General features: G+C 30.2%; 1 protein-coding gene across 14 annotated transcripts in view; it reads left to right on the forward strand.

The window, feature by feature from the left end:
- GluClalpha (glycine receptor alpha 1) overlaps positions 1 to 25,513 on the forward strand; it is a 95,896-nt gene extending 70,383 nt beyond the window's left edge. For 4 of the 14 annotated variants that reach the window (XM_085956574.1, XM_085956573.1, XM_085956571.1 and 1 more), the window contains exons 5-10: positions 12,962 to 13,031; positions 13,963 to 14,199; positions 17,484 to 17,618; positions 18,604 to 18,756; positions 19,428 to 19,717; positions 22,727 to 25,513. In XM_085956574.1, coding sequence (XP_085812700.1) covers positions 12,962 to 13,031; positions 13,963 to 14,199; positions 17,484 to 17,618; positions 18,604 to 18,756; positions 19,428 to 19,717; positions 22,727 to 22,960 — 1,119 coding nt within the window. In that variant the 3' untranslated portion in view covers positions 22,961 to 25,513. The remainder of the gene's footprint in view (positions 1 to 12,961; positions 13,032 to 13,962; positions 14,200 to 17,483; positions 17,619 to 18,603; positions 18,757 to 19,427; positions 19,718 to 22,726) is intronic. The other 10 variants (XM_085956583.1, XM_085956584.1, XM_085956582.1 and 7 more) reach the window with 4 other exon arrangements.
- Positions 25,514 to 26,960: the final 1,447 nt, after the last annotated feature.

A 26,960-nucleotide genomic window follows, 5' to 3' on the forward strand; every position in this document is an offset into this window, starting at 1 on the left:
TAGTCTTATCTTATTCGGGTGGGACGGTCAGACGTATTGTTGTCGCCATAAAGCCTTTTATGGATTTTAGCCTTGTTTTGCACATTTGATACCCATGCATGACGAGAACTTTAGTGACAGGCGTAGATTTCAAGCACCCCGTCACGATCTGGCAGGTTTCGTTAAGCGCAGTCGTCCACTTGTCTCGTGTGCGCAGATATGTGCCACACCGGACAGGCATACTCGGTCACCGAGGTGCATAGTGCAAGGGCTGAGACCCTGAGTGTATGTAGTTGAGCTCCCTACGTATTACTGCTTAGCTTTCTCATAATACTTTTCTGTTGCTGCTGTCTTCATTTTAGTATTATTGCAGTGTTGCTAATAGGATCTAAGGTGATTCCCAGCTATTTGTTGGCTGTTTGTGGGTTCTAAATGTACCCCATCCCAAACGACATCAAGCAATTTCCCTGCGTCCATGTTTTGGAAATGGAACGCTACTACCTGTGTTTCACCTGGATTTGGCTTAAATTGATTGAGGTCGTAGTATGTCTTTAACTCGCTTAATGTATCTTTAAGCTGTTTCTCAATCACTTCGAAGCTATTGCTTTGGTATAACACGGCTAGACCATCTGCATAGAGGAAATGTTTTGTGTTGACTCCGATTGGCTGACCATTAGTATAAACGTTGAACAGTATGGGTGCCAAGACGGCACCTTGTGAAAGGCCGTTCCATTGTTGTCTCCAACGGCTGCGTTTTCCGTCCAGTGTTACAAAGAATCTTCGTTTGGCCAGAAGGTTTTCAATCACTCCTGTTATTTGGAAATCATTCCGGAGGTTGTAAATGTAAAGTTTACTCAGTAGAATTCTATGGTATCGTACGCGGCTGTTAAGTCTACGAAGGGAAACTCTTAATGTGACCGAAAACCAGTTTCATGTTTGCCTTACTAGTTTTATTGGCTGGACTTTTTTTCCCCTCTTCGGTCATTGTTTCTGAATGATCCAGTTTCGCTTAATCCAGCCAAAGCTGTATTAATTGGTCCATTTGAAATTCATAACATTTTTAACGTTCAGGCAGTATTTACATTAAACTTATTAACAACATCATTCTGATTATTTAGTATAAGTATCATTTATTCTCATCTTGTAAAAAAAAATCAACCAGTAATATACAGTTGGCACAAGATGATAGTTATCGACAATGCAAACCACAGATAATACACTCACTAACTTACTCAAAGACCTGTTTACAGTTCAGGAAAAAATCATTATGTGCGGGAATGACTTTTTCCTGAACATAAATCTTAAATAAGTACTGATAATGATTTCTTCCCCAGTTTTTTTCCGTTAATAAGCTAGCTATCGTCACAGTGACTTTTTCCAGCAAGAGATATGGTAAAAATTAGTGGATATAATGAAAAAACTCATTTTGGCCAAAAGTGCACATAATGAGTTTTACCTCCAAACCAGCGATTATATATATACACTAAAATGTAAACGGGTACCAATAATAATATATTGTAGTGAGAATAATGAATACCTACCTACTACTATTGATAGGTATGTGCCTATGTACTTGTATAGGTATATGTATATTTTTTAGTTTAGTTTAGTTTACCTTCTAGTTATGGCGAGCCTTTCTTCTGATGAAATACTTCTTCTCATAGCTGTGCTGTGTCAAAACTTTTTATTTTATTTTGTAAAACTGCTTACCTACCGAATGTATTAATAGTATTTACAACAAGTTTTTAGAAACAATGCAAGTATTCAAATTATTCACAATATTATGTTTTTATACTTCATCCTTTACTTAGTGGGTATCTAGGTAATAAGGTTTTTACCCTTTCTTCGTGTATTAACTTATAATCTTTTTTTTTATTGTATTAATAAATAATAATAGTACAAAACTTAAATCAATTAGAATTTAAATTCAAACTCTATCAAGTACCCTCGGTCGATAGTATTGATCAGACAAAGTTTATGATGATACATAATAGGCACAATAATAGGTAATTTTCAAAACGCTATCGATATAAAACAGTCCAGCTCCAAAAGAAGCAATAGTGGGAAAATAAATGTAGGTATAATGCAATATTATGTACTGATTTTATATTGATTTATTTACCCTTGTACACCACTGTAATGAGAGATAAATACTCTCGCAGCAGGGTGCAGTTTCAAAAAAAGGCGTTTATGAATCTCCTTGAAAACTGTGTTTTCTCTGTCCAGATGTTTGGACAGCATCGTCGATATATCGCCGTAAACGAAACGCAAACAAAACGCATTCGACCCGTAAACGACGTTTGGCGGATGAATCCGAAACTTCGCTTTGCCGTCTGCGCGCAGCCTAACGTGCATTATTTTACAATCGATTGTTTCACAAGTTATACCGATTGTCACCATATATAACAAACATCTGTTTTGCTACGAAAATGTGAACTCAAATAAATTCATATAAAATAATCATAATCGCGGTATGTTTTTGAATTGAATGTATTTAATAATAAATAAGTCTATATTCTAAGAAGGTTATTCAGAATTATATGTTTAGCCGTTACTATTTAATTAATAAATGTATACATTGATGATTATTTATTAGAATACGATAAATGTATTTTTAGTTATAAATTTAGTTTTATTTTTATTTAGTAAACGTCTGAACATCGTTATCGTGAAATATTGTGGAATCCTAGCCACCATTTATGAGTACTTTTATCATGTAAAAAATCTTTTTGACGCCAACAAATCGTTGTGTGAAAATCTCCACCTATCCGAAATGGAAAAAAAATCCCGTGCATGCTTCTAAAATCCACCATGTCATTTGCAGTTTGATTCGATTTGATCCCAATCGAAATTGGTTTTCGCAAACAGCACAACAAAGCTTTCTGTTGGCCGTAGGTACCTGTAACACAACGCTGTTGGTGAACTAACTTTGCATTTTGCATAACTACTAACTAACTGACACAACAGGGAATGCTGTGATAATGAAGTTTCTATTTATGCATCCGAAACGTCGCTACAGTGGATTCAAATTATCTGTAAAAATAACAGTGGAGTTATTAGTATGGAGATGGAAATAACTTGACGATATTATAATGTAATACAACTTGTTCTGTTTTATGTATTATATATTATCTAATTTGATTATAATAATAGAAAAGATACATATAGCATTAGTTCAGAAGAAAATTTAATACATTTATAAATTATAATAATATTAGCTAAAATGCATGGATATAATATATAACATGTATTCTAAAACTTTCTTCATACCGTTGAAGATTCGTAGTTTACTTATGGTCGCAAGTGAAACTGTGCAATAATTTGAAGTATTCATATATAAATATAATCATTACAATAAGGAAACTAGAATATTAAGTTTTAATATAAATTTTTGAAAGACTCAATTTTGCATTTGTAATATGTATTTATAGCTAGGTATACGTTTTCTTTCTAGTTTATCACTTTGGCGGCAATGAAAACATAAATTAAAGGAATTCATAGAGAGTTTTAAAAACATTCTTTTTTTGTAATCGACGACTGTATAACACGAAAGGAAATTATTAGAATTGTTCGTCGGGATTAATGCATATTTCTAGACGTCTTGCTATTTCCATTTCTGAACTTGTCAACCCAAAATGTCAGCCGGTGTTTTACCGGAAGACGCAAGATCGACTGTTTCCGCTTTCAAACACTTTGCCGCCAAATTTAAAGCACTCGGATATATATATTCGCCAAGGAAAAACACAATATACTTCAATTCCTTGGAAAGAGACGAAAGATATATATATGTCTGTTTACATAAGTGCACTGTTACTATACTATCATGATTTTGTATCAAAAATTATTCTCATAGAGCACAAAAAACACAAAGAAATAGCATTCGATATTTTTCCACGTTTTAATTATCCACTGTAGAATTTGAGAGCAGTTATTGTCAAACAATGTCCTTTATTAATGTGATAATATAAATGCAAGGTGTAATTTTACAATAGTAATCACTGAAATTTGAATTTACCATCTCACGAATAAATTATGTATTTATATAACAAAAAAGTATATCTACCGCAGGTTATTTGTGTTAATAATCAACTTTTATTAAATACAAAAGAAAAACAATTTAATCTTTGACAAACCAATAAAAGGAATAAACTCATAGACCGAAAGAAAACTTTCAAATCCAAAGCCAAATCTAATTTAAACTTATGACCGAAATAATATGTTACTATACATCTGTAGCTCTGTTTATAGTTTAAATTTGCAATTTGCACAAAATTATCTAAAATTTTGTATTTTTTTATTCCTGGTAAGTGAATTTGGTCTATGCACAAACACTTTTTTAATGTCATAATTTAAATTTATTATGTACGCAAGCATACAATAACTATATCTATTAACTATAATATAGCAATGTATCATAATATGGGATAAATAATCAGAAAAGATCGAAAGCTTTTTCTGTGTAAACTAATTCGGATTTCTACTTTCGTCAACCATTAAAACAGATTTATCGCTTACTATATATAATATTCTTAACTCCAATTAGGTATTCAATTATAATTAATTACAGCTGTACACACTAACATAATACTGATAGTATATTATTATAGTTTGTTATGTTTTCACCCAATTCCCATATTCATTTTACAAAAGCTTCATCATCATATCATTCGATCATAATAACATCATCAACATATCGTCGTATCAGACGTAAAACTCATTTAGTGCAATGTTAAACTGTGGCACATGATGGGTTCTACATATGTTACGATTATAATGTTATAATATATTCTCATGAATAAGATAAAAATTCTTCAGCATTTTTATATTGTAAATATTCATATAATAGGTACCTAGCCTCGAGTTAACGTATATTCATGAGCAGAGGATACTTTTTTGTAACATTATCGATCTAAATTGATTATTCAACAGTAATTTGTATTTAACCATTGATTTTTATAAACAAACATAGAGTTTATATGTTTTATTTTTACTTAATGTTATAAATAATAATTACATTATTGCAAATTTATTCGTGAGATATAATATGTATATGTGTACAAAAGTATTGGAACTATATTTTGAATTAATTTTCTAGCCAAAAATATGTAAAATATGATTCAAATTAAAAAAAAAAAAACATGAATCAATACGTATATGAATACAATTTATATTATTCTAATTAACATTAAAAACTCACATTCAATTTAATAATATGCAATTTTCCTAGCATTCTCTATGAGAATGGCATGATATGTATTCCTTGCTCATAAATATCAATAATAACAATCCCCTTTTCTGTGTTGTAAATCAATAAGTCAAGGTCTTATGATTATTATTGAAATGAAATGTGAATGAAAAGATAATGGAATCGCATTTTATTTGGAATCCAAATCGAAAGCTTTCTGCGATATACGAATGATATGATAAATACGATAATAGCCAACCGTATATATATATCTAAATATATATATTATAAAATAGTGTATGTATGTTGTGATTATATGTGCTACCTTGTATATTCAGTGTGGTGGTTTTTTACCAAGTGCCTGTCATGCTTTGATTGTCGTCCTTTATTGTATTGTATGAAGCTTGGTGCATTTCTTTCAGACAAGCCACACGTAAAGATATTCTTTTTAATGTGGAAACGCCGCTGTATGTATGTATGATTAAATATATTAGACTAATTATTATGATAATATAAATAAAAATGAGTTATTTCTGTTTTTAATACATATTATATTAGTTTAGGTCAGTTTCCAACCCATATGGCAATTGATTTACTCATAATGTTCACTACATATGCCAATTTATAGGCAACATAATATCACTTTTATTTATTTATGAATATAAATTAATTTAGATATGATAATATAGTAGCAGTACATCAAATATAATAATGAGATAGGATATCAGCGTGAAAATCAAAGTTATACTAAATATACTTTATAAAAATGACAAAAACATAAAATATACAGATATTGTTCATTTTAATTACACCAAGATCGTCTAAGTCAAATAAATCCGTAGCTATTTTTTTTTAAATATAAAGTGCAAACTATCATAAATTAGGAAATGTTTAGTTTTATAAGGTGAATACAAGACGAAAAGAATGACATGCATTTGTATTTTAATGTTTTTTTTTTTAAATCTTGACTAAGGTAGTAATTGATTATTTTTGAAGGCATTTATTGAAAATATAACTAATATATCTGTAAAATTCCTTAATTATAATATTTTATGACTAAACGTCACCTCCTGCATCAATATAATAGTATAATACGAATCACCTATGTTGTATTTATATCACAAAACTTCGTATCACCAACATTGCATCATCAAAATTAAAACCCTTTATCACCAATTAAAAAATATTATAACTTCCGTCACAATGTTCATTTATCCCGAGTAGGTACCCCAGTATGTAATAAGCAAATTTTCTCCCCTTCTGTATGAATGAATGGTCATCTCACGTTGCAGTGTCATTACATATTATACTCATCATATTTAATACTCTTAATAATCCACGGTACAACATATTATTTGTACTGGTACATTTTTTTTCATTAGAAATTGCTACGAATGGTAAAAAAAACTCGTGTTTTATCGTTAGCTGGTCGTTCCGCCCGCAGAAAAATTAAGTGGGGGGGTGTTGTATCAGACACGATGTACTTCACGAGGTAAAAATTGTTTTTGATTTATTAATTTTGAAAGAATATTGCAGTTTGTCCCATAACTCCCTTCGCCTTCTGTAAACAACACGCACAACATACCCTCTACATATTCACAAACATTTTTACAAAGCTATACATACATATAATAACATTTTATAATATATTATACTTTCCACGTTAAATTAATATAGGAAAACTTAGGTGCATACTGCTAGTTACAGGCATCACTCCGTACTTGAGCGGTATAATATACTTGCGATTTTTTTTTTTTGCAAAATAACGCAACGAAAAATACGCGAATGGTTCAGATTAGCGCACACGTCCAGTTATACGTATACAGCATAGAAATTCAAACATTGTCATGTCGTTTGTACAGTCAAAATATTGTCATACACAAGTTTATGAAAACGTTCGCAAAAACGTGCAAGTATACCGCACATCGCAGTTACGTCTGTAACCTACTTTAGAATATCAAAAATTCGCGTAGAACTGACCGATACAAATACACTACATACACAATGCGCTGGTATACAATATATTATCTAAATGAAATGGTTTTCTCGCAGTTTAAAATTTTAGATCTTACATCTTAAATCTCAGATTGAATTCCCCATACCTATATCAATTTTTGTTATTGTGCTTGACAGAAATGATATAAAACTTCAGTACTTATCTAATATTGGAGATTATTTGATTTTGTGAAAAAATAAAAATAAATCGATTTTTAAAATGATTAAAATGTTTGTATACAATACAGATAGTTATCAGCATCTTCATTGCAAAACAACATGAGCCTTGGTCACTTATAGTACACTACCGCAAGCTCTTTTTGATCATTAATCTCAGGACTACTGTACCTTCGTTTGGGTCTCACGATCACTTTCAGTATATGGAAGAGTAGCACTTTGAGTGGTTAAATATCGTCCATATTTGAACCATATTGAGTCCATATATGACCTGCCTAAAATAATCACCACATTTTTACACATAAGAGGACAGATAACTATATAATGTACTGTTTTCACATATTATTCTCAAAAATTTTCATACTAACTTCCTTTAAAAGATATCCGGCTTCTTAATTTTAATGACACAATTCTCAAAGCTTTACATTCGTTTTCTTTGAAAGGCAATATTATTTGTTTGTCCGTACAATTCTTCTTTTAACTTCTTGGTTGATATCGGCATGAACAGTGATGAATGTATTCAGATTTATTATTTCATCGAGTTTTTCCAATACAAAGCCATTCATCATTGATCAGATGCAGACATTATTTTGGCACATGAGTTCAACATGCTGCAGTCTCGATTTATATAACCTATATATTGTATAATCTTTCAATATAACTAGCTGCAAAATAAAACATCAACCTCAGTATGCAAGTTTTATAAAAAAAAATATAAGTATAAAATTATTATATAAAAAAATAGTAAGTGGCTACGTAGTAAGTTGGGAATACAATATTTGATTAGTAAGTATACGTAATATTTATAAATTTCACGTATTTAGATATATTTACAATAAATAATCACCAATAGGTAAAATTACTATCACGTATAATTAGATATCTCAAAAAATGAAATATTTTCTTTCACTGTATTTTAGAAATACTAACACACACAAATATATCTACTTCTACACACTATTACAATTTTTGCACATAATTCATAATTATGGTTTATTAGTAGTACATTATTAAGAATTATTTAAAAGCATATTTTTATTAGTTGCAAAATTTTAAAGGTTAAGGGATTTGTGGGACCTTCTGTAAAAATTCACGTTCCAATTGACGATGTGAACGAAAATCTCCCTCATCGAGATCGAAAACGCATGACGGGTAAAATATGTCACTTATATTATTATATTATATTGAAAAAGTCTACTTCTTTTCTGAAAATAACCTAATGGCTTTGGCAGACAAAATATTCTTAATATTGTGTGTTACTCAGTGAGAAAACTTTATGTAATTCTATTAAATCTTATGCCTGTATGAAGAAAGTCGTTAAAGTCCTTACATAAACAATCCATTATTTTATTATTAGTAAGTATGATATTTAGGATTGTTTATAATATAAAGATTTCTTTCCTAGCACTGCACATATAAATCACAGAGGTCTGTTTGATCAACTGAAAGTGAAAGCTTTCCAATTTTATTAATTATAATAATGATATTAAATTAAAAACCCATCTACATACATAATAACTTGAGAGCTTTTTTCATAAATACGTATATACTATACAGTTATCATGCTTATAAGCATGTAATTATCGACTATGTTTGACTGATTATCATATGACTTGGACATTGCTATTTAATTGTAAAGCAAGGTTTTATTAAAGGCCTTAGATAGTATCACTAATGTATTGTTTTAAATTAACCATAGTGTGAATATCACCAGTTTACAAGCGTCAAAGTAAAACTCTGTCAAAAGATTTGATATTAAAAACCTTGGTTGTCGTTCAAAGAAAGTTTTACGTGCCATAAAAGCTATTGGTTCTTTTCAGAAGAAGAAAAAAAGAAATAAAAGTATCTCATAGTGAACCATAAGGCCTACAACAGCAATATGGTGTACCTAATGACATTTTGGTTACTCACTTTTCTTTAGACTTCTTTTACTCTATTCTCTCTCTCTCTCTCTTCTTCGTGCTAACGACTTCTTACCAAGTATGTATATATCTATTTATATCTTTGAAGATCATTTTATGAGATCTGTAAAAAATAACAATTCGTTTGCTTAAAGAAATTAAGACATTTATAATTACATTATGTTGCCCATCAATCATAACAAATCACAATTCAGACTGTAACCTATTTAATTAAAATACTGATAGAAATGTGTAACCAAATCAGTGCGTTTGCCCATGAAACAAAAATAGTTTTCCCCACTGTTAGCGTAGTATTTTTTTCAATATCTAATACGTTTTTAATTATTTTAATTGTACTTTGAATATCGATCTATTACTCGTTATTACATTGAAACTGTAATTAAAGTTCAACAATGTTGGCCGACCATGAAATGATTGTATCAATAACTTTGAGAAACAAAAATATTATATTATATTACATAGATAACGAATTTAGGGCTATATATACGTTCTTATGTTCACTGTAATGTTTTTTTTTTATAATTTAAATAATAGGTTATATAATATATTACATTAATTTTATACTACCTATCATAATGATTGATGTATTTTGTTTAATCAAATAGGAATTATAGGAAACTGTTTTTTTAATATTATAACAACAATAAAGCTTTGCAAAGATTTTTTTATAAATTTAAGATAGAAAAGTAATGCTCATTTTTTTGTTGTTGTAACGAATGATTTTAAAAATCAACTTTTCTTTCTAGAATAACGTTGTACATAGGCCTTCTCGCCACGTGAAAAAAAATGTGTTAATTAATATACGAATGTTTTGTGGACGTTTATGAGAGAATAATGTGTTTGGATGTGAGTGTTATAATTGGTGGGCAAATTATGAATGAATTTATTATTTTATTTTATGTAAACTAAGGAATGTTATGCATTTCATGATATTTAACACAGGCTTTTACTTACATATATTTTAATCGTTTCTGAAATATCATTAGAAACCATTGTAGTTCTTAGGGTCGTGCATATTACAGTATAAGTAACAGTGGCGAAGGGTTTATTTAGGCTGTTAGAATCCGACATAAGTAGTGCACACTAAACTTGGCAACCATACGTATTTGTTTTCATTGAACTAATAGTGTCTGTTGGTTTTTTTTAAATTCAATTAAACCTTGCCTGATACAAGCCATAGTGGATAATACTCAACAAATATTCGTTTACCTATAAAATATTTTTTATCGATTATGGTTTGTTATAATGGTATGGCTTAATGAATTTAAAAAAACTAAACACCATCATCTGTAATTTGTATTCTTTATTCAACGAAAACAAACAATATAATGTTTGAGGCTTTCACGGTTGTTTTTTATCGTAGTATATTCTTGGGTTTTCACCGTGTCTCCTTCTTCCTTCTTTACTCGACGTTTCTGTCAATCATTACGACCGGAGATACTGGCTCGAATATTAGATTTTGCTGATAGTGCCGGAAGCCATGACGTTTTTAATCGTAATCCATCATCCCTATTAATGTTTTCAGGGTTTCTGTGGATTTCAATGGCCTCCTTTACCAATCGTGCGAAATATCCTTTATTCCGACCCAATATCTTGGTCTCGAAGTCAAATTTGTGCCCTGTATCCATCGAGTGCTCGGCAATTGCCGACATCGTGTAATGTGACCGTTTGCTCTCTCGTGTTCACTCACACGCTTCTGTACCGTTCTAGAAGTCTGGCCTATATACTTTTTTTTTTTTTTGGGCATCCACGACAGCTTATCTGGTATACACCTGCCGAGTACAAAGGCTGTGAGTCCTTTACTGGTCTTAGCATATTTCGGACCTTTGTCGATGTTGAGAATATTGTTTCAATATTATGCCGGTCGTAATGATTGACAGATTACTCTGAACAACGTTTGCTCTTAGATAATCGGATTTCTTTTGACTTTCTTAGAGCAACGTTTACATTCACATACATACACTACATTTCATCATAAAACATATCTCTTGATAATGGCCTCTGCAACGAACCCGAAACGTCGAGTAAAGAAGGAAGAAGGAGACACGGTGAAAACCCAAGAATATACTACGAAAACAAACAAGTATGACTAAAAAAGGTGTGCACTATTTTTGTCGGATCGACCATAGCATACCTAAACTATTATGGTTTGGTTAGGCAGGGTTTAATTGAATTTTAAAAAGTAACCCGCACTATCTGCAAATTGTATTCTTAGTTCAATGAAAACAAATAAGTATGACAGGCAAAATTTAGTGTGCACTATTTATGTCGAATCTTAATAGCCTACCTCCACCCCTCGCCACTGATACGTACATGTATTGACAGTACCTATACATGGTAGTTTTTTTTAATTAAAAATAAATTGAGTAGGATAGTATCGTTTCTAAATAATTTTCTTGACTATTTATTGTCTGCAAGCATTTTTTTAATAACAATTAATCATAGAGTGCGATATGATTTCGTGCTTCGCTTCGAATTAATTTTGCATTTCTAATTGACAATTGAAATGCATAACAATCCAAGATTTCGTTTGATTTGTTTATAAAAAAAATGATGTAATGATTGTCTGCCGCAGTGGCTCCTCGTGCAAGTGGGGTAAATGTTTTGCTCGTTGCCCGTTTGAAAATGTACTTAAACTGCATGCGCTGTGATGCTTTGAATGATTTATTATATTGTTTGTTTTGTAAACCGCTTTGTTATCTTATTTTGTACATTTATTTCTTTCGTATTTATTTTCTTTTTCGAATATTTTAATTATATATTCTTTTTTCCATTCCAATCAAAATTTAAAAAAAAATACGATAGAGTTTTTTTTTTTGACAAAGATAACTTCAACCCTACGTCACAGGTATTGTTCATACGGTATCATTTATTATTTTAGTATAAATAAATACGATTATCGAGACATAATAAATTTAGTAAATATACAACATGGTTTGAATCTTAATAAACAATCAATCGTATTCATTTATATTTTAAGATGTCATATTGAACTTAGAATATTTGGTTATATAAGTAATATTTAGCATATTTATCAACTTAAGTATTAATATTGTATGCTTTTAGTAAAGAAAGTTAATTTTAAAATTCAGTATTATCAAATTTAACTTCTTTTAATAGCATTTTTATTAGCTCTATTGCCTTCAACTAGAAATAATCATTTGATTGAAACTTAATTTAAATTCTGTTCTAAACAAATTAATGGGATTTATATAATAATTCATTCTAATTTTAAAATGACATATTTACGACCTTCTGTCTATTTGTAAAGTATTGTAATACATTACTAATGTATACTAATTTAGACATTCATAATCAGATTAAAAAAAAAATTATAGTTAAGTTTCCTTTTAAATTCATCCACAGTCTAATCAATATTGTTTTAATATTAAAAAACTAGTAAATTTAGAGTTTTTATTTAAAAAAAAATATTACAAATTTTATAAAAGTTTAGTTATTACTCTATCAATTGTTCTAAAAATATCATATACAAACAAATGCTTTGATTAATTAAAGATGTGATTTATTGTACGAGTGACTGTGATTTTATAAGACAAAGCATCAATCTTTTTCATTTTACGACATTGAGTCGACTTTCTGTATAAATTTTCTAAAAAATCTTCATAATAATTAAATAATGAATCTTATTAAGACTAGAACAATACTGATTGGTCGTTTTTTTGACATTTATGAATATTTTCAGGAATACAGCGTTCAGTTGACATTCAGAGAGCAATGGCTTGACGAGAGACTGAAATTCAATGACTTTGGAGGTGAGCCATAAACAATGATTTAATAATTATACTTATATAAAAATTAATCGTTGTGATTTTTTATATATAACTTAAAAATATACAATGAGGCTAGATAAAACTATAGATTATATAGATTGTAATTAAAAAGAGTTAGTTATGAATTGAATATAATTTCAAGTTAACTTTATACAATTTTATTGATATCAGTTTATAAATAGCACTTACGCGATATATTAATAGAATGTGAATTTACATAAATTTTAATAATAATATGTGACTGATTATATTTATTTACGAGAAATTGATGTTAGCCACTTCGTCAACGTATTAGCAACAAGTACATTAACAACCATGTACACATTGAAAAACAATATGTGTATTTGCCGGACCCAGAATTCGAACTTGGGATCCACGACATTATAAACCGGTGCATAAGCCGCTCATATTTAAGTGAGAGAAAATAACATGGGTAAAGTTTATAAATATATGAATTTAGTCAATGGTGATTTTATATCTATGGTATTGTAAAACACTGATATATTTTTTATTATAAGAGTGCCATCCTTTAATATCTACCTGTAAACAGGGAAAAGGTACTGCAATGGTAGATTTTATAATGTCAATAGTTTGAACCAATCAAACTAAAGAGATGGCAGATGATAGCAAGACTGTATGCATATTCCAAAATAATCAATTTCGCATTTATCATCCATTGAAAATAGACCGCATAAATGTACCTTTGCAGTCATAATATTATTATATCGATATACAATACATATTATATTATGCATTGTTTAATCCACTTAATTATTAACTACTTAATAAAAAATCAAAACTTTTATAAATGTATTTCAAGATTTTTTGCAAAGGTTATTATTATTATAGTATACTGACGATTACTATTGTGATAGTATTATAATAATCTAATTAATTTGATTTTAAATTCCAGGTCGACTGAAATATTTAACGCTGACCGAGGCCAGTCGCGTGTGGATGCCAGATCTCTTCTTTTCGAACGAGAAAGAGGGCCATTTCCACAACATCATCATGCCGAATGTATACATTCGGATCTTTCCGTATGGCTCCGTGCTGTACAGCATCCGAATATCTTTGACACTGTCTTGTCCCATGAACCTCAAGCTATATCCGTTGGATAGACAAGTTTGCTCGCTTCGGATGGCTAGTTGTGAGTAATCAATCTAAATTTACCCCATACGGTTATGGGTAACGCGCAACCCTCTTGCATTGTCTGTGTACAAACAGGCCTCGGAATGTAGGTGGGTCAGACGGTACGTGGTACCGGCTCATGAAATCTGTATCTCAACAAATCAGGCTCATAAATATATGAATAATTTCGTTCAACATTGTGAATTGAACTACTTACCAAGAATTGAAATTTGTTATGAATTTTACTTCGAAAGTATGAAACTGAGATTACGCTTGAGCGTCCGACGCATGCGTCATTTGTTGGCGTCAAACGCGCCCTTATTCGATGTATGATAATTATTTAATTCCATGCGTATTACGCTTTCCATAAAACTACGTGAATTGTATGCATCGAATAAAGGCAAGTTTGTCGCTAGCGTCAAACGCTTAGGCGTAACCCCTGAATAAAAGTTCTCTCACACAATTGAATGACATAAATTTATTCAAAATCAACCTTAAATGTGTAAAAAGTGTCTCCACTACTGAAATATATCAATAACGCTAATAATTTCCGGTCCCACTATTCCAATAATCAAGGTATACACAATAATATGGCTGAGTATTTACTCAATGAATAGGCACGTATGTGAAATTAATATATTAAGGCTTTCGAATTTGTGCAATTTTGTAAGTATTTTCCGGATATAGCTTTTAGATGGAAAAAGGTTCCCAACTAAGTAAAGTGCCAAGAATTTAGGGGAAAATACGAGACATATTATGGTCCTGAACCAGGTTTGTATGTAGAACTTAGTAAATGAGGGTGGGATTAAAATTTTTTAAATCATAATTTATTGTAGTTTGTACTTGTACCTATTATTTTTTAATAAACATTACAATTAAGCATTATTATTTAAAATACCGCAGGTGAAATTTTACTAAGGCATTGGTAAATTTTGTAGAAATTTAGTTATGAATAATAAACAGGGATTTATTTTTTCTATTTATAGTTCGTACCTATTAAATTTACATTTAAATAATTTAATAATAAAATGCTAGAAAATGCCCCAACAAAACTTTTTGTAGATATGAGCGTAGTTTTTCACTATGTGAGAGATATATTAATATGTGCCACTGGACCAATAAATTTCTAAAATATATTTAAGTAGAGGCAAAATTAGTAGACTTTAAATTCATAAATTTATTTTTTTTGTCTGAACTATTGAAAACCTGAATTATTCTGATGTATGGTACTTTTTTTTCACAGAGAACATAATTTGTCTTTTTATTTGAAAATTTAGGTGCTATTTTACTGCTTTCGAATTTAATTATTAAATTGTCGAATCGCAAATATTAACAAAATATTTTTTTATGAAAGAAAGAATCATTTATATATGAAGTATAAAAAAGAATAATATCTTTGACTTATGTGACACTGTATTAAAAAATGAGACAACGTTGACAAATATTACAAACATATTAATATAATTGAAATAGTTTTACATAAATAAGTGGTATAGTGATACGTATTGTATATTTTTATGTTATTTGACTAATATTAAATAATCTTTAAAATACATCAAGTATACATATTCTACATTTATGCACATATTATTATATCGTTTGGTTATTTTAAGTTCACCGCTGAACTAACAATTGCATTATGTTGGAAGACCCCCGTCTCACAAATAATCGTAGTGTAACTTACTTTAAGATACTACTGCACTCATTATTAGCATTTCGTATCGCCTCACTGCAGCACATAAGCTTTTCCATATCTTCTCCATTCCTCCCACACATGCGCTTCTACTGTTCTAATTCATTACATTTCAGAATATTCGCTAATGTCATTATATGCTTAAGTAATGAATTCCGGTAATCATATAATAAATAAAACAATATTAAAATATTACGTTGGTATATAATCGATTCATCTGTAGTAGATACACTGCAAAACACAGAAACTTTCTAGCCTTCTTCCAAAATTCCCAGTCATGCACTTCTCCCATGCGTATTTACTATAGTAATTACACATAAAAAATGCTTATAATACCGTGCTAATAAACCATTGCATACTCATATATAATTTCTCCACGGTTTTTTAAACATTATTTTTTTGTAAATCTACAAGTTTTCTTGGGTTTTTCTACTTTTTTCCACCTTCAAAACGATCCACCCTAAGACAGCAATTAATTTTCAAAAACTCATATAGAATATTTTCAACTCCGTATCATGATGAAAGCAGAGAATGTATTATGTTAAATGTACAATCAAAATTTTAGATTAATATGTATTACTGAAAACTACCAATATATTATATAAAAAATGTATAAATAATGACAGATTATTTATAGTATATTTACACCCATATTAATGAAATATTAATATCATTATGTCCCGTTAGAGTAATTTAATGAGTCGATTTTCTTTCTGTTGATTAAAAAATACACCATTAAGTAGTGACTACAACTTATCTTGTGACCGCATATTAAATACCAGTCAAGTTAATATATAGTATGTCATCATGAAATTAAAATTCAACAAATAAGGCATATTGATGTGTTAGGAATGAATGGGATGATTCAGCGCCGACGACGGATGCTAGGACAACTGGGCGATAGACATTTTTAACGCCGCACAAATTAATGAAATATATCGTAGATAATATTCTTGATGTGTTCAATTTTGAAGACTATTAATTATTGCGCAATTATTGATCATTTAATAAATATATTGTTATCGTTGAAATATATTACGAAATTTATGGAATATTGAATTACGACGACCATTGCATAATATCAGAATGTGTAAGCACACCATTGATATAGGTTTTTGCAACAACCATATATTTTCTCTTCTTATTAAAAGTATATTTTTGTATACTTGCAAAATCGTTCGTCGGTTCAAATCGTAAGATTATTCAGCATATTTCATTCACCTGTGCGGCGCTTAGATTTCCGCCTTCCAGTTTTCCAGTTGTTCTAGCGTCCAATCATCGGTGCCGAATAATCAAAAATTTATAACAAATAATATTTTTAAGTCTTTATAATTAATCACACGAAAGACGTACGATCAATTACAGTGTGGGCCTTATTTATGGAATTTTAGTTAAATCGTTGCTAGCGTAGTAACTCTGACTGGTAGGTACTATTATAGTAATTGTATTCACTACCACGGTGTTTGTGAAACAAAAATCAACCATACTCCACAAAAAGCTTTGACCATATTGTGATTTATGCCGTGTGGAGTATGGGAGTGCTTAGAGAAGTTGCATACTATGTGGCTAATTACTATTTTGTCTAATATAAATATCTGTTGCTAAACTAGATGGCTGGACAACCGATGATTTGGTATTTTTATGGAAAGAAGGAGACCCTGTGCAGGTTGTTAAAAACTTACACCTACCACGCTTCACATTGGAAAAGTTTCTTACTGATTATTGCAACAGTAAGACTAACACAGGTAAGTAACCAAAATTGCATTAACTAATATAATATTAAACAAAATAATAATCGTGCTGATATTGTTTTTATAAAAAGAATATGTCCAAAACAATGTTTGGGTATTTTATTCTAATCACAAAATGGACAGGCCTAATTTATTTAGAATTTTAGAGCATTATGGTGAATCTTTTTGAGATTTTTTTCCCGACTATGTACGATCCTAATAAGATCATATGGGCGGACACAGGGTGGAGGTTTGTATTAACGGATTTTTTTTTACGAGAAATGGATGTCAACCACTTGCTTAACCTATTAGATCCATACCCTGACTCAACACACCAATTGAAAAAAAATATGTGTATTCGCCAGACCCAGGATTCGAACACCTGGGACCCACAACGCTATAGGTCGACGCTTAAGCCGCGCGACCATCGTGGGTGATAATGTGGGAATTTACAATAGGATAATGTCTTGTTTGTTAAAATCTTAAAATCTTAGGTATTAAAATACGTCATCCAATCAACTCATAAAAAACTGTAATCTCACAAAATGTTCAAATATTAGATGAAATATTATAATAGTTCAAAATAAAATATAAAATTCAAACTACATTAAGCTTTAAAAATACGGAAAATTCAAATTATAAGTATGTTAAATTTAAATGAGAATAACTCAAAATAAGTTTTTGTTGTGAAGGAATGACTATTATCATTATCAGACGCTCCAACGGAAGTATGATCAAAATAAAATATTATGGACAATTTAAGCTTAAATATTTTCATAATATAATAAATCATAATATGCATCGGTGTGTAATGAATAAAAATAATATCTTTACCGATGAATTTTTCCTTTATTGATTCCTGAATAATACAGCATTCATGAAGTAAATAAATAATTGGTAAATTAAAATCAATCATCTCCGGTGAATTTGAGGTAAACCGTCATAATAATGATGTGTTCATAGGTAGATACTTGATCAATTAATATTATTATGATTCCAGGTGAATACAGTTGTTTGAAGGTGGACCTGAAATTCAAGCGAGAGTTCAGTTACTACCTCATCCAGATTTACATTCCTTGCTGCATGCTGGTCATCGTCTCGTGGGTTTCCTTCTGGCTTGACCAGGGAGCCGTACCAGCTCGCGTCTCACTCGGTGAGTGTGATATTCTGATGCAATGAGCAAAGACAAAGCGATGACATATTTATTTTACCATTGTTTTTATTTAAAATGTATTTTTATCATGATTTATTTTATTCTGAAATCTTTGTCGTACTTATTGATTTCATATCATTTAGCAAATAAACTTTTAACTTTCTGATCTCTTCAACAGACATAAGTAAACAACATCATAAAAATTGTAACTTAACTGGACTCACTCATTAAATCTCGAAAGAAAATAATCATAATGAAGCTGTGTTGGCACAATGTACCATTAAAAGAATTTATGGTGAAATAAATTATGATAATTTTATTGTGATAAATAATATGTACGGCTTTAGAATAATGCCGAATCAAAAGATAGACGTCTAGCTTACGATGTCGAAATCGGCGACCTATTTTGATGCGTATTAATTGAACTTGCGTTTACGTGGTATTACTCCATTATAATCGTTTGATGTTATTCTTATTAAAACAGCTTAGTGGAAGTGCGAAAAACATGCGATGTATTGTTATAAATTGATCATCTTTTCTATTTATGCATATAGGTATGGTTTTGTATTACACAGTTAGTCATTATCTAACGTATGCAGTTTTTATTCTGATAATTACTTCTGTATCCGTTAATTATGGTGGAGATGATTTATTTTGTTTATATATTATAGGCGTAACCACCCTTCTGACCATGGCCACCCAAACGTCAGGAATAAACGCCTCACTGCCCCCAGTGTCTTACACGAAAGCCATCGACGTGTGGACAGGGGTGTGTCTAACGTTTGTGTTCGGGGCCCTGCTGGAGTTCGCGCTCGTCAACTACGCGTCGCGGTCCGACATGCACCGCGAGACCATGAAGAAGAAGAGGAGGGAGCAGGAGAGTGCGCAAAGCATGGACGCGGCGTCCGATATGATGGACACCGACAGCAATGCGACTTTTGCAATGGTGAGCCCCGACTCGGTATAGTAAAAGTGTTTTATTAACCATTCAAAGCGCCATCATCCTCATACGGCCGTGGCCTGCTTTACTCAACATTGGTTTGATTTCAAATTAACAGTAATTAAATACAATTTGGTGTCCAATATTTTTTTATCGATTGCCATTGTGCAAAAAAAATAATATAGGTACATATTCTATTATAAACCGCCAACTACTGAATCGCGCGAATATACGTATTAATCATTAGCCGCACACCATTGAGATAAATGAATTAAACACAATAAATATAATGAAACTAAACCTAAAATAATCATCCCCAACTCGTTTTATATACTTTCCAATTCTGTTACCTGAACCAGTGGCCCAGACTCCATAATATCCAAGACTTCTTAAGAAACATCAATTTAAATAACCTAAAGAAAGACAACTCGTAGGTAAAAATACCAACAGTAAACAGCGATATATTTATTCTCTAAGCAGTAGAGCCATCTGTTTTTATTAGGATTGACAAGTCACTAACACATGTAAACATATGCTTTTTATAATCCAACGCATTTACTTATAAATTTTGATGGTTTTTGTCCTTGAGATGTGACAACCGTCTACTTCAACATATGAAACGGGTAATGCTTCTATGATAAAGCCTACCTAAGTTTATGTGTTGAATGAGTTATTTTACGCACAGGAAGAAAACTCTGGCTAGTCTACCGTATAAGAAGTCCAACCTAGCGAAGCTATAGAATTTTTCGGGCTAGTTTGATTCCTTGCTCGGCATATATTTTTTTTTGTAAAATATCAATATATTTCATAAAACGGTAAAATATAATGTTTTATGTTCAATAAAATACTGAAGATGAAACAAAATTCAAAATTAAACTTCCGTAAATATGGCTATCAATAGTCACGATGACCGAGCGATAATAATGACTTATAATGTTGTGGGTCCCAGGCTCGAATTTTGAGTCTGGAAAATTCACAAGCTGTTTTTCGATATGTGTTTGGACACAGAGTAGAGTCCTATTAGGTTGAGCAAGTGGTTTACATCCATTTCTCGTAAAAAAATCACAATCTCTACTCATTTACCAAATATATTTTACTATATAATGTTAAATAAACGTACCTTAAGTGTGCCGCACAAAGCATAATTAGAAAAAAATGCTATAACCATCGATAGCCCATGTATCGAAATATGGCTTTATTTTCTTAACTTTAACGACGACGTCTGCAACAATACTCTTTATGGTATTAATATATCAAAAAAATATTAATTTACAAGATGAGAAAAAACTGGTCATCATCATCAAAATATAATATAATAATTAATTTATATATCTTTCCGAAAAAGTTTTCGATTTTTTCACTCCCAAAGAAAATGCACCTGTGCCAAATTAATTATAGTGCCATAATATATTATATAATGTTTAATTCATGCATCCGTATAGTGTGCGACTCATAAGAATTGAAAAATAAATGTTCATACCTGAATAATAATTAAACACTTAAATAAAATATTAGTTTCAAATACAGATTATCCCACTGCATTACAAAATATAGTAAGTCTCTTGAACATGGCAGGATCAAGCCACCATAAGATTGGGAGAAATTGTAATTAAGTACTTATCAATCTTCTAAATTTATTCAATGTCTGGCGTTGAAAATAATGTGCTTGATTGGTTAAAATTTTATGTTGTAACCATGCAGTGAATTGATGTTATTTTTTTTCGAATTTTGGATAAGCTGACTGTTGTTTGAGCATGTTTCTACATATTTTACACAGTCATGATAAAATAATATAATATTACAAAATCAAATAATTTACTTAACCACAAATTCATCTTTGCAATATTATTGCATCAGTTTGAATTAACCTTTTGTTATTTCTATTTTAAGACAATTCAATTTTCTCAGCAATAATATTTGTTCGCCCGCGATGACCGAGCGGAAACGTGTCGGCCTATAACGTCGTGGATATCGGGTTATCTCGGGTCCACAAAAATTCACATGTTGTTTTTTTAATGTATATTTGGACACAAAACATGAAACAAATATGCTGAGCAAGTAACTAACATCTATTTCTCGTAAATAATATCTATTACGAAACCTCTTCGGGAGGCGGCCCAGATCCCATGTAGGATTCTGGAACCGAGTAAAAAATATTTTTTTTAATCAATTCTTAGTAATTCGCTGCAAAATTGAATCTAATTAATATCTATATTCAACTCAATATATACACAATAAAGCATTTTTTTATGATTTGCTGCATTCATGTAAATATTAAAAACTAAAATAACTAATATTAAGATTTTTCCGAATTCTTGAAAGACAATTACTAATATCACTAATAATTGCATACGAAAATATTAATTTATTAAGACTTACTGCGAGATACGTTAACTGATTTTATTTAAATGTTACTCTATAGCAGGCATGTCCGACGCATTGATAGCGATCGACAGGTCAATCACGAGATGAATTTTGACCGACCGCACATATAAGATAAATTCGTATTGCACCTCTCACGGCCCGCCGCAGGAGTTAATGAAAGATGTAATATTATGAATCTCTGCGCATTAAACCGAGGCCGAGTTTACTTTGTACTCTTTGCACAGTAGAATAATAGGTTGACGATGGGTGCAATGTTTGCCCAAAAGAAGACCAAAATTTATCATTTTTATGACTAATGGGAAATTGAGTACATTTATTATATATTTTTGATAAACAAGTATTCAGCCAAACATAATACATTTATCAAGAATGGTAATTATGGATAATGATGGACATGCCTACAATATAGTACCTACTATATTTATGAAATATTTTAGTATTTCAATATATATATACATTATTTTATTAAATAAAATATTACAAGAGCAACAAGAATATAATATATAGCAAAATTTACTTTACTTTTTATAATTCGTACTTAATACGAATTAAATAATTGTCGGATTTCGGGATTGAGTGCCTAGTTACAAATGGCATTCCGTCCATGTTTGTTGACGAAACTATCAGTGTTGGATTTTGGTCCAGAAGCCGCTGATGCGGCACTCATCTGACCCGTTATCAATGGAGAAGCCCCGCCCATGCGAAGTTCATCTCCAGCCGCCCAGACCCAACTGCTGCAAGACCTGGCTCTCCAAGTTCCCGACCCGCTCCAAGCGCATCGACGTCATATCGAGGATCCTCTTCCCTCTGGTGTTTGCGCTCTTCAACCTCGTCTACTGGTCTACTTATCTATTCAGAGATGAAGAAGAAGAGAACTGATGGGGTCTGCCAATGGCGTTTGTCGTCTGCTTCGGTTTTATGGCCGGGTATGTCTTGATTTTTTTCATCCGACCTGAGGGACTTATGTGACACGCTCCTATTTTACCTTTTGTTGTGCATAAGTTTATTCTAGGCACATGAACATAGCAAACATGATAAAATACTCACTTCATCGGCTTTATTCCATTTACCTACTGCGAGTGTAATATATACCGCTGGGAAGCCGGGAAGATCCACCGGTCGTTTATGAGCAGGGTAAATTTGTTGCGAAACTTGCCTGATATTTCTGACAAAAAACTCTTGGGAATTTTAACAAATTATTACTACTATTTGTGACACTAGTGCGCACTAGAGAATACTAATTGCCATTGACGAATCGCACCTACTAGTATTATACATATCTATCTAACCATTTGCTTAAATTATGAAATGGTAATGGATTTGCAGGTGACGGATGATTTACAACAGTTATATTATTATCTTTGATACCCTTACCCTGCGATGTCAGTCAGAAGGAATATTTATATAATTAAAGTGATATATGAAAATCAAAAAACTCCCTTCAACCTTTTGACATTAGACATTATAAGAAAAAGCTGTGGTCATTTTAAAAACGAATGAATGAAAATAACCTAAACTACACAAATTTAGGCGAAACTTTTATGAAACAAATTGTATGTAAACGTAACTTCTAAATATATGTACAGTATATTTAATAAAATGTATATGATAATCTACTGTGTGACGGTAATATGTATACGAATAAATGCCATCGCGGTCTATGGGGGTCGTGGGCAAGAAATATCCCGTCCGCGAAATCATTCTCGAGAAACTTCAACGATTCGAAGATAGGTGGAATAAAGATATCATTTTTGTCGTGGATACAAACATGATTCGAACACTCGTGGTAGGTTGGGATAAAGTGACAGGTTCGGGCTTAAAAGTTATTCTGTGTAAGTCTAATTTTGATGTTGTTAAATCAACAAATAAATGCATTAATTATATTTCAAAACATAAAAACTCTCACCAGATACTATTACATGCTTATACTATTTTTTTTAAATAAATACATTGAGATACTATTTGACTTGTATGTAGTTAAATAAAGTAAATGTACATAAATCAATGTAAAAATACCATAATATAATATTGAATGTGCATTTCAACCAATTTTAAAAACGTAGGTACGTAACAAAGTAGGTATACAGTGTTGTTATGTACTCGTACATAAAATTAATATATGATTTAAACATTAAAGTACTTTAAAATACCACAACTTTCTCAGTTGTGGATTAATGACTTAACTGAATAGACATTTAGGATAGGAACTGACATAACTCTGAGAGCGAATATAGAAAGGAGATGAGTCTAGACTCATTACTTTGCAGGAGAACCAAAAGATGAAAATATCAATTTAGCGGTGCCGATTTATTGTCTTTATTACGAATGTATGCAACAAGGTTAATTTAGCTAATTTAACTCATTTATATATATATTTTATACTTCTCCCCCTTTTTTCGCACACAGAATTAACTTTGAAATCTGAATCGTCTTACTATACTGCGAATTAAATACCTAACTTGTAATCGTTTCTGTGCAAACGTTGTAGAAAAGTTGACAAAATATATAATCTCGACTTGTCAATGAAATTGCAATAATGATTTGTATGGGTGGTCTTACCTTGGAATATATTATTGTGTGTCTAAAAAATAAGACGTTGGTCAATATTTATATTCAATATGTCAATCATGTTTGCTTAGTTCATACGTAGCTTGAGAAGTAGATAAGCTTTATTAAGTAAGTAAATTTTGCCAATTACATCAATATACATTGAACACAAAATCAACGTGTCATAAATCATAATCAAATGCCTCGATTTATCCAAAACGGGTAGGTATGAGCACATAGACTTTGACCAACATGTGGTGTCCATTCTGACAAACAGAATAAATCTATTACTATGTACAACCAATTTTATTCATTAACGTTTTAATAACGATAAATTGAACATTTATTCAATATATAATAATAATTTGAGATGAAAATTACATGTTGAATCCAAGCTAATGATCCGAGATGAAAAGAAAAACAGTCCATTGGAAGAAGACTTCATTAATCCGAGTAAAATCTGTTATATTATTATTCTGTCAAAATGTACAAATTCCCAATTATGTGTACCTACGAACTGTGGCATAGATGTTATATTGTTCTTTAAAATTGTTGGTAATAATACGGGTTGTGCCTATTTTATCAATTTCTTCGTATACTATTATTAAAAGTATATCAAGGATTGTGATTAATTTATTATATTTTTTAAGATATGAGCTTAATTATGTTATGATAATATATATTTTGTGTTTGTTTAAAAAGTGCTGTCACAAACTTGTAAATATTGTACTGTAAATTAGAGAGTGTCGAGCTTTATATATTAATATTTCCTTATTTAAAAAAAAAAAGACATGTAGATAAAGTTTGTTTTATTACGTCAAAAATCTTTATAATATATATATTATATTTTTAAGAATGTTCCCACAAATGATTTTCTATAATGGTTATTAAAAATATTATATTATATTTCTAATTTGCTGACACTGTTTAGTTATATCATTTTTTTAGATTAAAGTCATTGCGGAATATAGTTTTTAGCTCGACCATTATACTTGTAAAAACACATTTTTCAATAAGAATATTTTAGTAAGTATTACGATGTGTTGGATGCAAGAAATTATATAAAATTATTAAATAAGTAGTGAAGTTTGAGAGATTTGAATGAATTTTAAATATATAATTATTTGTTATACGTTTATAATAATTATTAGAATATTTACGTAATGTATGAGTAGCTGAATAGAATTAGAAAACAATATACATTTATCAAGAATGATTTAACTATAATTATTGTTAAATTTATTACTTAAGTGTATTCTTTAATCCCCTAAATATTATTTAAAAAGTATGTTATACCTTTATTTATTAGCCTTCGTTTGTATTTTGAATCCAAAACTTTTTTTACAGTATAAAATGTTAAAACTCAAAAGGCATCCATAATGCTTTATTGTAATTCTAGAATTATTTAATTAGATCAAACTTTGCAATAATCGGACATTAATTTAATTATGTAACACATGAAGGTTGAGTGAACTTTTTTGTTAGTGATTATTATAAAAATAAAGAAATATGAATTCTGTCCAACGTCCATTACATTATTAGCTATTTTACTTTATTACTTATAAGCAATACTGAGCTCAATATTTTTCATAGTTTATCTGAGAATAATTCTCTATACACAATTTTATATATATCACTCACTATAACCAAACTCGTGTTCAATATAATTCACTATCAAATTTTCGTAAATTATTACATTACAAAATATCTACCATTCTCAAATTTTAAATTAAAGTTTTAAGTTTCTTTTATAATTTATTAAAATCTTACCATTTATATTTCATAAAATAAAATTAATAATAGATCACGAACCAACACAATATTTATAGTCAGTAAAATATTTAATCATGAAAATACTGAATGTATCACTAAATGTTCGTCTGAAATAAATGTCTACATGTTCACTTAAATAATAATTTAATGTTTACATGTGCCAAATATATAAATGTTTAGCAACACACTACTTTATACACATAAACAATAACTGTTTTAATAATTAATAAACTACCAAATACAATATGATAACTAAAATTTTAATACTTCTACATGTTCCCCGAATGTTCACAGTAAACCGAAAAAGGTAAATATTTATTATCTATGTCAGTATTTTATGATACAGTTAAATAATATAAGATATTGATAAAATATTATTGAAGAAGAACTATTCAAAACTACAATAATATATATTTGAAAACTTGAACTATATTGATCAGTCCTGAGAATGAAAGTATACACGTATGCACTATTAATGTTGTTAGCTAACAATTCTTTTTGAAAACACAATATTATATTAATTAAAATAATACCAATCACCTCTCTTTTTATTTTAATT

Source organism: Rhyacophila brunnea, unplaced genomic scaffold (assembly GCF_057557595.1).
Source record: "Rhyacophila brunnea isolate RB1 unplaced genomic scaffold, BYU_Rbru_1.0 scaffold_6, whole genome shotgun sequence".
NCBI lineage: Eukaryota > Metazoa > Arthropoda > Insecta > Trichoptera > Rhyacophilidae > Rhyacophila > Rhyacophila brunnea.